This window comes from Pollicipes pollicipes, unplaced genomic scaffold (genome assembly GCF_011947565.3).
Source record: "Pollicipes pollicipes isolate AB1234 unplaced genomic scaffold, Ppol_2.1 Scaffold_7261;HRSCAF=8764_pilon_pilon_pilon, whole genome shotgun sequence".
NCBI classification, from domain to species: Eukaryota; Metazoa; Arthropoda; class Thecostraca; order Pollicipedomorpha; family Pollicipedidae; genus Pollicipes; species Pollicipes pollicipes.
The window spans coordinates 33,110,267-33,121,113 of NW_023597054.1; the positions used below are offsets into that span (position 1 = coordinate 33,110,267).

The following is a 10,847-nucleotide window of genomic DNA, read 5'->3' on the forward strand; positions in this document are numbered from 1 at the left end:
AGACCACACAGTGAAAACGACGTAGTTTTTGTTGGGCTGTGATTTTCTCGGTAAGAGCACCTTTTTTGTTGCAGACAGCTGCAAGGAGGCTATCTGAAGCTTGTTCATAGCTTCGAGTAATCATCACGATGGACGGCCAAGGTGTGCACAGTTGTCAGACTGGGACCGGAAAAAATCTACTATTTTGTAGCTCCAGCTCCAAGAAACGGCAGCTCGTGGCTGCTGCCACCACGACAAACTTAAGGTTGAAAACAACTGACAACAGCCTTTCAAAAGAAGCTTGCTGAGGGTCGGCTGAATTCGGGAGTGAGTAGATGCCATTGGAGTTTTCCGCTTGCTTCGGTATGCTATGATGCGGCACCATTCGGACCCGTACAGCACCGCTTTCAGGCGCATTACATAAAGTCGCATATTCTGTGTATCGCACAGTGTGCTCCGAATTAGTCTTTCTAAGCTATCAAAGTCTGCGCAACATGTCAGTTCCTTGCGAGTGCAGGCGCGACATGCGTCATTGCCCAAGCTTTGCAGCTTCTTTTCGGCGGCAGATCTCAACGCAGACGGTGATCTTTTTAACCACAGATTTCAAGAGACTGAGTAACCGTAGTTTAATGTAACTCTCCTCTCGCCAAATGCCGAAACATGCCGCTCCCCCCCGCGCGCTCCTTACGCGAGCTGTGGGCCGGCACCGGTATCGAATGGGCGTGAAATCGTGCTGCGGAGGTCGCAACTGTTCAACCCATCGATTCGTGCAAATCTCATGCCCGTCTGTCGCCGTATGTGGTGTTTTTTTCTGTTTAATAAGTGTGCGTATGTTGTCCGCTAAAACGTAATTAAGATTCGACTTGGCACGTCTAATCTAATATGGGTCCCTGAGCAAAACAGGCTTTTTCGGCAGGAAAAACACCAACGTAAATGGCCAATGATCGGAGGCCTTAGACTAAAACAAGGAAAAGACGCTAGTTGCACTAGGGGATGCCATGCTAACAAAACGCAGTGGAAATTACCTCATCGGCAATATCCCTCATATCATTAGATCATAAGGCGGTAATCATAAGGTCACCGGACGAGTTGTTAGCTTGATGCTCATGACACATAATTGGTATGCGCCGTAGCTCTTCTGAGTATGTGCCCGAAGATTGTAGGCATTCAATTAGTTACTGGCCGGCTTATTTCGTCTTTTTCACTGCAAACATAGCTTCGATACATCTGCGAATCCATTAGAAGCTGCTCAACATTTACGTGTTTTACGAATGTCATTAAGCACTTACTCGCGCGTCAGAATATTGTCGTATCCCTTGACAACGATTCTACAATCCCGCAATGCCGGGATGGAGGATGAGTATCGTGTGTTGACGCCGTTTCCTAAATCCGTTAAATGTTCGACGTTGGCACCAGATGAGCCGTTACCTGGGACTTGTTGTCCAAAGTCCAATTTAAGTCCAGAAATGAACCAACGGTGGTCCAAAAAAACTTCAAAAAAATCCGGTTGTCAAAAAATTTACAGATCGGCAAACTTGGTCTTTTGTCATAAAAGCGGTAGCCGGGGAATCAAAACTGAGGAATCAAAACTGGAGCAAACTGCGAATGTTGGAAGAATCATTGATTGCACCCGCATCTCAAGCTTAAATCCCATAGCCTAAGAAATATGTGGCAGTGTGCACAATGCGGGTTTCTTTCTTTTGTTTCGAAAAGAAATATTTTTAGTGCGCTCTATCAGCAACGTGACCATGCTCCGAAATAAACCTGTGATGGAAACGATCAGCAACAAGTTAGTTGAGATGCATACTAATTTGCTACACGACAGAGTGATATCGGCTGTGCCCCTGTCCGTCCAAGTTTCAAAATGATCTTCAGAATTTTGAAAATTTTCAGAGTTTTGGAATTCAATCGGCACCTCTGGTGGGCACACATGGGGTTACAAACCGATGAGGTGGGCTGAGCCAAACGTCTTGAGGGCCTCTAGTTTTTATATAGCTGTGTGCATCAGCAACACTTGGTGTAAGTGACTTAAGACACCACCTAAGGTAGGAACATCACGCAGCATTCCCGGAGCGTTTGGCTCAATTTTCTTTTGACAGGTTACCAGATACCGGGTCATCTTTAGTCACCGGTTGCCCCCTTCCCCTTAAGCATCTGAAACCAACATGTGAAGCATGGTGCGCACACGCTTGGCAAGATATGGCTTGGCTGAACACAGGAAGAGTGTACGATATGAGTAGCTTGCATGTCATGGTGTTTGTTACCCATGACCCAAGTCGTTCGTCACAACATTAGTCATCACACCATCATAACCGCATGTTCACAATTTTTTGTGGACAGAAATTTCGATAAAACTTAAGACATGGCAATCCATTTGCAGGGGGCGTGGATGCTGCCGTCATTTGCACAGGATCTTTGTACGCCAGAAATGAACTGCCTAGTAGCCGTCCCTCTGTCCCACTCAACAAGTTTGACCCCCACAGCTGCTAAAAACGAAACAAAAAATGTCCAAAATGGTCAGCAGATTTTTTTCGAACTAGATCCACCTACCTTTTCAATGGCGTATTCTTGAGGGCACATCAAGAATGTCCTGGGATTTTCCTCTTGAAGAACGTAAGTCCGGTTAGTAGTGACATCTGCCGGGCGCTCGTGGAAGCTGTATTTGCTGGGATCGGGAACACCCACTCCGTCGATGACGAGCGCCAGGGAGCGGTACAGAAGAGCGCCGAACACCACGGCTGAAATGGGGGGTACCGGGCCTCAGTGAGAGCGTGTTCGAGTTTCAGGCACATTCTGGCACCGCGCAGCCCCGCCGCTCTCCAGCCGACGCCAGCCGGCCCGGGTTCGACCGACAGCAGCCGGCCCTGGTTCAGCCGACACCAGCCGGCCCGTGCCCAGCCGACACCAGCCGGCCTGGGCTCGGCCGACAGCAGCCGGCCCGCGTCCAGTCGACACCAGCCGGTACGGGCCCAGACGACACCAGCCGGCACGGGTCCGGTCGACAGCAGCCGGCCCGTGCCCAGTCGACACCAGCCGGTACGGGCCCAGACGACACCAGCCGGTCGGGGCCCAGCCGACACCAGCCGGCCCGGGTTCGGCCGACAGCAGCCGGCCCTGGTTCAGCCAACACCAGCCGGCCCGTGCCTAGCCGACACCAGCCGGCCCGGGCTCGGCCGACAGCAGCCGGTACGGGCCCAGACAACACCAGCCGGTACGGGCCCAGACGGCACCAGCCGGCCCGGGTCTAGCCGACAGCCTGTCCGAGTCCAGCCGACACCAACGAAAACGGTAGTGTCAGCTGACTAGGACTAGGCCCGGGAGTGCAGGCGTCTATTTGTTTTTTAAGGGCCTTGACACCACTAATGCTGGTTTTCCCCGTCCCTTCGCAATATTGGTTTGTCCTCTCCAATATTCTTGGCTGAATATCTAAAAGCACAGGAAAATATTGATCAGCATCGTGTAGCATGAGCAGCGTCTAGCATGGGCTCCCTTAATCGGCCCTGCATCAACGATGTCGGAACAGCCAGCATTCTTATTAATTATACTTAGGTTCTATTGTCGGCAGTTAGATCAAGAGGACAGTATAAGAAACATAATTCATATTTCAGGTTATTCAGCCATCGCAGAAGATCACTAGATAGAATAAGTAACGTATGTGTACGTTTTGTTGCTTTCGATCTGTTGGGCGCTCTAAGTTCGAGAAATGCACACTTAGCTCAGGCATGGGGACGAAGCCACCTTCAGCCTCAGCGTCGACCTAGGAAAGCCGTAGTTTTTTCTAATGGCTTCGGGTTCAGCTTCGACCTAAGACAAGTTGTCGAGGCTGGTTTGTCTTCGGCTTCTGCTTCTGCCGTTGGGAACGGCTGGACCGGTTTTAACTTTGTGCTATTTTTGCGTGTTTGGGTTCAACGCTTCAACGGCCTCGGCCTCGGCTTCAACTTCGGCGTCAAACGTGACCTCTGAATTATGGCTCCGGTCTTGGCCTCGTGTCATCTTGAGCAGCTAGCTTCGCCTCTTTCAAGGTGACTTTTTCCTTGCAGTTGCATTTTTGCGTCGCAAAAACAATGTTGCCCATGCTTTCAGCCCAAAGTCCTTTTAACGTCTCCATGCTGCGACGCGTTTATGGCTTAAACCAAAGGCTAGCGAGTCATTTTCAGAACCAGTTAACAAATGACGAAGGTCAGGGAGTAGGCTGTACGAAATATTGTGCACCTGCATCCTGGCACGCAAGGCGAAGACGATCGTCTGAAAATTTGCCATCCGTAATGCTTACGCTCCGTCTCAAGCATTTGGCAGGTTCCTTATGGTGTTTTCTACTTCCATGCAGTTTTTACAGACGAAGAGCTATTCTGGATTCTCAGAACAACGTTATACACTGGATTTGGCTATGGCTTTGGGTTAGTTCTTTTTACTTGGTGATTTCGGCGTTGGCTTCGCGTTCCTAACCGCACAACCGCTTAATTCTGCTGCGGCTTTGCGGGTAAAAAGCTCAAAATTGCTGGCTTCAATCAAACTTTATTGCTTTAAAGATAGTAACCACTAACGTCATTATTGGCTTCGAAGATTCATGTTCGACTTTGAAGGTAGAAGCCTGATTTCGTTCCTCGACTGACTTGGCTCATAACGTAGGGCAATTAAGGTAATGCGTCATATGTGCGCCTCTGACCATGTGTGGTACCATCATAAGGTGTCATTTTAAGTGCACAGGCCGCGTGATACTGCGCTGGCGGAGCAGAATCCCTACCACCAAACCATCGTGCGCAAAACTCTATCCACTTCCCCCGAAAATCTTCGACTCTTTTATATCCTATATTATCGAACTCCATATGAATTTGTATTGGGAACAGGTGTGCCGATCCCAGAGCTCTGGTTTTTGAAACTGAGGCCTCGCCAAATTATGCTAAATCTCCGATAGTTTTTGGATGAAGACGGTTAAAGAATTTCTTCCACGAAATAACCTGTATTTTGCATATTGGCTGTCATTGCGCGTTAACTAGGAGCTCAAAGGGAATGTCTCACGTTTGAAAATGTTTAAGCAAGCATCTGATAAGATGGAGCACGCTCATTTATAACTATTGGTATACTTTTAAAAAGAAAAGACCGTTCCAGACAATACCATTTCTCTGTTTAGTAAATATGCTCCCCTACATCATTGTTTGATTACGCCATCGTATGTCGCACAGTATTGAATGAGAGCCAATTGACGGTCGTTTCTGGAAATCGTGTTCACAAAAATATGATATGAACGTACCGACAATAACATTGTATTGGTCTTGATTGCCGCACGGCCAATGGAATGGCAGGATATGAGTGACGTTAATATGACATCATGAATGTCAAGGTGACTTTGAATTCTCTTTCAGAGATACTCTCCCCGTTTTCGCGAGCGTGTAGCGCAAAAATTAGAGGAGCGTAGGCCTTAAAAAGGTCAGGATTGTGAAGAGCACCGAAAGGTCTTCAAGATGGCTACTCGAGATTAAAACCCATATAAATGTGGAACACTCCCTTTAAATCTTACACCCCTCTAGTTTCTGAGCTAGACGCCCACGCAAATGGACTATTTCGTGCAAACTATTTCAAGGTCACCCAGACACACATGACACCATAGAAATGTCACACGAGTCCTGTCAACTCTGTTAGTACTAAGCATTCCTTGGTCATGCGGCGTGCAAAGCCGAGACAAATATGCACGCCGAGTTATTTGTGTCTGGCATGCGTGAACATAATTTCTGGAACCAACGGATTTTTTGACACTTCGTATGACCTTGACCTTTACCCTTAAAAGTTAGTTTTGTAAGTGAGACAAAGTTGGACATCATGGGCATCAACATAGCATCCTTTTGGCTGAAACTGCTTCATGAGCGAGGAAATATCATGGTATCTTGTCTTACGTGACCTTGCCCCTAGACCTAGTGAGTCTCTGTAGACGTGATAAAATTTGGCATGACGAGAATCAACATGATTTATTTTTTGTTTGGTTGGATTTTTGAGACAAACGAAGGAATTCCAGATTCTCCAAGTTTGTCCTTTTATTGGCCGGTAGAGGTCAAACTAAGACAGTTGTGAAAAGAATGTATCAGATTTACAGTTACAGTTATTTAATTGCAGGCGCATCCACGCGGTGGTTGTTCTGCGCCCAGTCGTACCAGACAAAACCCACACGCAGTGCAAAGATACACACATACGCATATATACACAATTTTAGTCAAAGAGCCAGCGCTTTAAAACAGTCAAGAACGCCTGGCGCGAGGGGGTGCGGGTGGCCGCCGCAGACTGCCGGTTCCCCGCGGTGGCGTGGTACGGAAAGTGCCACTGGGTGCCGCCCAGTCGGACGCGTGGCAGATGTAGCGAGCCAAAACCGCCCGAAACAGCCCGAGTTTGGCGTTGGGTAGGCTCGTTACGAATAGAGCACGTAATGCACTAGGAGGTTCGGGGACATGCAGCGCCCTGTACACATTCAGACAGTCCCGGTGGTGCACGAGATCCGCGACGCTACGCCAGCCGAGCGCCTCCAGAACAGGTAAAATGTGATCGTTGCGGCGTACACCACTCACTAGCCAGGCTGCAAGGTGCATCACCCTTTGCACCCTGTCTAGTTCACGCTCGGCCGCTCCACCCCAGATGGACCCCAGCAGAGTAGAGGATATAGGGAAGCCGTAGATTTGAACAAGAAACTTCAAAACCTCAGGAATGAAGTGGTGTTGGATTATGAGCCGGGATGCAAGGATTGCATTACAGCGCCGAACGAGAGAGGAGATGTGAGGTTCCCAGGTACGGTGGTGGTCGAGGAGTACACCCAGTACCTTCACTGAAGATGATGGATGAAAGTTTGCGTCGGAGATAGCAATGTCGAAGTTGCCAGTCTTTGTGATAGAGGGTTTGGTGCCGATCAGCACGAAGTGTCTTTTTGGCTCATTTTTAGGCCATTTGACCGAAATCAGTTTTGAAATTACTGAATGAACTCCTCGACGCGGGCTTTTACGTTGGACAGGCCGACGACATCGGAGAGTTGGGTGTCATCGGCGTAAGGTAGTAGATGGTCGTGAGTAGGAAGATGGATAGGTCATTGATGAAGATGAGGATTGGAACCGACAAAACGTTCCTGAGCCACCCCGTGGGATAATAGAATAATCGAGCCTTCACTGACCACCTGCTCCCGCCGCTCAGGTAATCCCGAAATCATTCTGAGGACACCACGCACCATTCCAGCCCGCTGAGAGGACTCCGTGATCAACGCTGTCAAAGGCTTTGCTGAGGTTAATCGTCGTTATCGACGCGACATGGTCGTTGTCGACAGCCCCTGCCAGCCACCCCACGACGACGTCGTCGATCGACGGAGTCGATCAGGGCGTCCTCCGTCGAGAGGATGGACGATGCGGCGTTTGCGACGGCATTAGTACATGATTGTCAAGAGGGTAAGAAGTGAGTTGCGAGCAGACGACCTTCTCGACAATTTTCGACAGAGCAGAGGGAATAGAAATGGGCCAAAAGCTATTCAGGTCTAATCGATCGCCTGGCTTGAAACCGGGGTGACGCGGGCAATCTTCCAGACGGACGGAAAGGAGCGTGATATGATAAAAAAGTTGATCAGATGTAGAGGATGAGCACCGGTTACAGCGAAACACTTTTTAACTGCATAGAGTGGTATGCCATCGACGCCGACAACCCTCAACGCACTCATGTTCCTGATGGCTGCCGAAAGCTGCGGTAGAGTGGCTGGATGTAGGGAGATCGCTGAGGCACAGACACGGTGCGGGCGCGGTCCAGCCGGGGATGTACCCGCATTACCACGCACCGCCGCCGCCTCCGCAGCGATGCGAGGGCCAACGGCAGCGAAGTGGGCATTGGGTGCCCATGTGCCGGGGTCCGGAGGTCCGCCCGGGTGCCCATATCGCAGTTGGGTGTACCACGCCCTCTCGCCGGCTGCAGTCCGCATCGCTTGAGGCGACTCCAGAAATCTCGCCGCCCTGTCAGCAGACTGTTGCACAGGTAGGAGCGTCGCGCGGCGGTGATCAGTCCCTTCACTTTGTTACGGGACCGCTGGGACACGCGGCGCGCCTCTGTGGTACGGCAGCGCTTCCAGGTCTCGCGGGTGCCGTCGCGCTCCTCCATAGCTGCGAAGACTTCTGCATCTCCACGCAGCCATGGTCAGCCGGGCCGGCGTGACGTCACGGTAATGGTCGGGCGGTGAGCATCGGCTGCGACGTCCCACACTTCCATGAATGCGGCCACCTTGCCATCGGCGTGCCAGCGGCGAAGAGCGGCTCCCAATCCGCGAGCAGCAGGCTCAGGTTGAACGCGTCCCAGTCGACGTGTTTCCACGGTCGCGCGGTGGTGGTGACTGACGGTCGGCGCTCTCGAAGATTCGTGAATAATTTAATGAGTTTGTGCGCAAAAACCCGGGTTGAAATCTGTACAACACGCTGAATTCGGATGCGAATACGACGCTAATTTGACGGACATCACGCATAACAACACCAGCAGCTGGCCAGTAGCCCAACACACTGAGCGCAGCAAAGACTTTTGTTGAGGCAGGAAGGCGTAGAGGTGCATGTTTCAAATGTTTGTCGCACCCGTGCCCCCCCCCCCCCCCACCCCTCTCCCTCTGACACAATACAGACGGTATTTTACGATCTGGTATTGGTCGCTCCACGTTTCAGTTGAGCCCCACTCGCATTCAAAAGCATCAAATGATGGCGTGCTCGCATCATCGTATCATCATGGTCGCATTACTATTGGTCGTTTTTAGAAAAGCACCATTTAAAAACTTCCCCACCTTATTTCCTTGTGATTGGCCATCCATTTGACAGCTCTAAGCGACTCATCATGGAAAACGCAATGCTGTTTGATGATGTTTACCAACGATAATCTTTGACGTATCTGACGCAATGTAGCAATTTTCCGTTCGTATGGACGATATCTTACGTGCTTCAAAGGCATTTGTAGCCACCACACATACAGCAGTCGAATTACAGTGTTAAGTACAGATGCTGCGCATTTTTAACACCTGTCGTTGACTTTCAGCAACAAAAATGTTGCACATGGGATTTCTGAACTAAAAATGAAATGCGGAGAAGTCACACATCTGGACGGAGCCTATTTCGATTGAAACCAACGGAACGAAATGATCTGTTATCGATGTTGTCGATTAGTAAGGAGGCGGGCTTATAGGATCCTTACTTGCGCCCTCGACCAACACGAAAACCTTAATCTGCATGTATAGCGTAGAACACTATTTTCCCGCATTACTTGGAGTATTTGTATTTGTATTTGTACAGGTCGCCTCCGCGTATAGCTGTAGGATATATCACTTACTACAACTGGTCCGCTGCTTTTTTCTTTCCAACTGTTTACTTCTTATTCCTAGTGGGACCAAACCCGATTAGCAGACACCGTCGGTGCGTACAAATGTCCACCAAATGGGGGGGGGGGGGGGAGGCAGCTTTGGCGTCGTAGAACATGCCGTAGTGTGTCTTTGCAACTTCGAATGAGGGAATGGAAACAAAGTGCAGCTAGGTCGTCGCATCAGATGTGTGCATGTAAACTGCATAAGGCTGGCAAAAAGCTTCTCAGATAATCGAAGAACGAGACGACTGAAGGTTTGGGCCGTAAATACCTCCAAGCCAAACGGTATCTCTCAGCAAATTGCGCTCCGGGCATCGAAAACATTACTTGCCTCTCGTCAAAAATAAAGTGGGCCAAATTCCTTGTGTGAAAAATGCCAGTAGGGGCAGGGATTAGATGAGACATCAGAATTAGCCTTATTACTCGGAGAAAAATCAAGGGAATGGAAATTAGGTTTGGGTTGATATTTCGCCAACATGCCTTTACCGAAACAATAGCAGAAGTGAATCCCAAATTTTGAATTCACTTCTGCTATTGTTTCGATAAAGGCATGTTGCCGAAGTATCAACCCAACTATACTTCCATTCTCCTGGTTTTTCTCCGAGGAGTATGGCTGATACTACTGTGTGGCCAATACTACTTTTCTATATGCGTAATGTTCCTCGCTAATGCACGGAACAACTTAGGGGGAGGAGTTAGGTCAATGCCAGCCGGTAAGTGTGTAGCATATGTAAAGACGTAACCCCAAAAAGTGAGAAGTACTAAAGCTGTTCAAGGAAAAGGCTGCGAATACACACATTCGCATTAACATTCTTACATGACAATTCGCAATATGTAATTACGATGTACATTACGAAGAACATTCAACAGCTCGTAGTCACCATTTACCTGAGGACCAACAGCGCCAGATTTGATGAAATGACCACCCAGCTACTGGTGCCAGCTGGCGTAACTCAGTGGCATGTCGGCGGTGACCGAGGTCCACCTGGAGCCGAATGATTATCTCGAGACGGGCAATGGACAGTTCTCTCAAACAGGTAACCACCTGCAGGTGGGGTTGCTCACTCACCGGCGGTCACTACCATGGCTGCGCCGCTGTCGGCTTGAAGGACGTCCCGTCTCGAGCGCCGTCGCCGCCTCACCGTCCAGAGACGTACGATTTGTCGACGCGACGCAACGCGCACCTGTGCTTCGCGCTGGGGTAGCCGGCACAATGGGACGAGGTGGCGTCGGCCCGGCCGGCCAGCTGTCGTCCTGTCCAACAAGGCCCAACCTCCCTCAGAACCGTGACACGAAGAAACGAGCGCGCCCGATGCCGCACCGGCCGCGGGGACCGGGAATCCAGCCGGGCAAACTAGGGCGGGCATGGGACGAAGTCCAGCCGTGGGGACCGGGAATCCAGCCGGGCAAACTAGGGCAGACACGGGTTTAGAGTCCAGCCGCAGGTACGGGGGATCCAGTCGGGCAAACTAGGCAGACACGGGTTAGAGTCCAGCCGCGGGGACCGGGGATCCAGTCGGGCA

At 50.2% G+C, this 10,847-nt stretch overlaps 1 protein-coding gene across 1 annotated transcript in view; it reads right to left on the reverse strand.

Moving 5' to 3' along the window:
* The window catches only part of LOC119111316 (xylosyltransferase 2), a 64,276-nt gene extending 53,782 nt beyond the window's left edge, over positions 1 to 10,494 (reverse strand). The window contains exons 1-2 of the mRNA XM_037235130.1: positions 10,394 to 10,494; positions 2,530 to 2,717 (exon numbers count right to left, since the gene is read on the reverse strand). Coding sequence (XP_037091025.1) covers positions 2,530 to 2,717; positions 10,394 to 10,409 — 204 coding nt within the window. The 5' untranslated portion in view covers positions 10,410 to 10,494. The remainder of the gene's footprint in view (positions 1 to 2,529; positions 2,718 to 10,393) is intronic.
* Between the last annotated feature and the right edge of the window lie 353 nt (positions 10,495 to 10,847).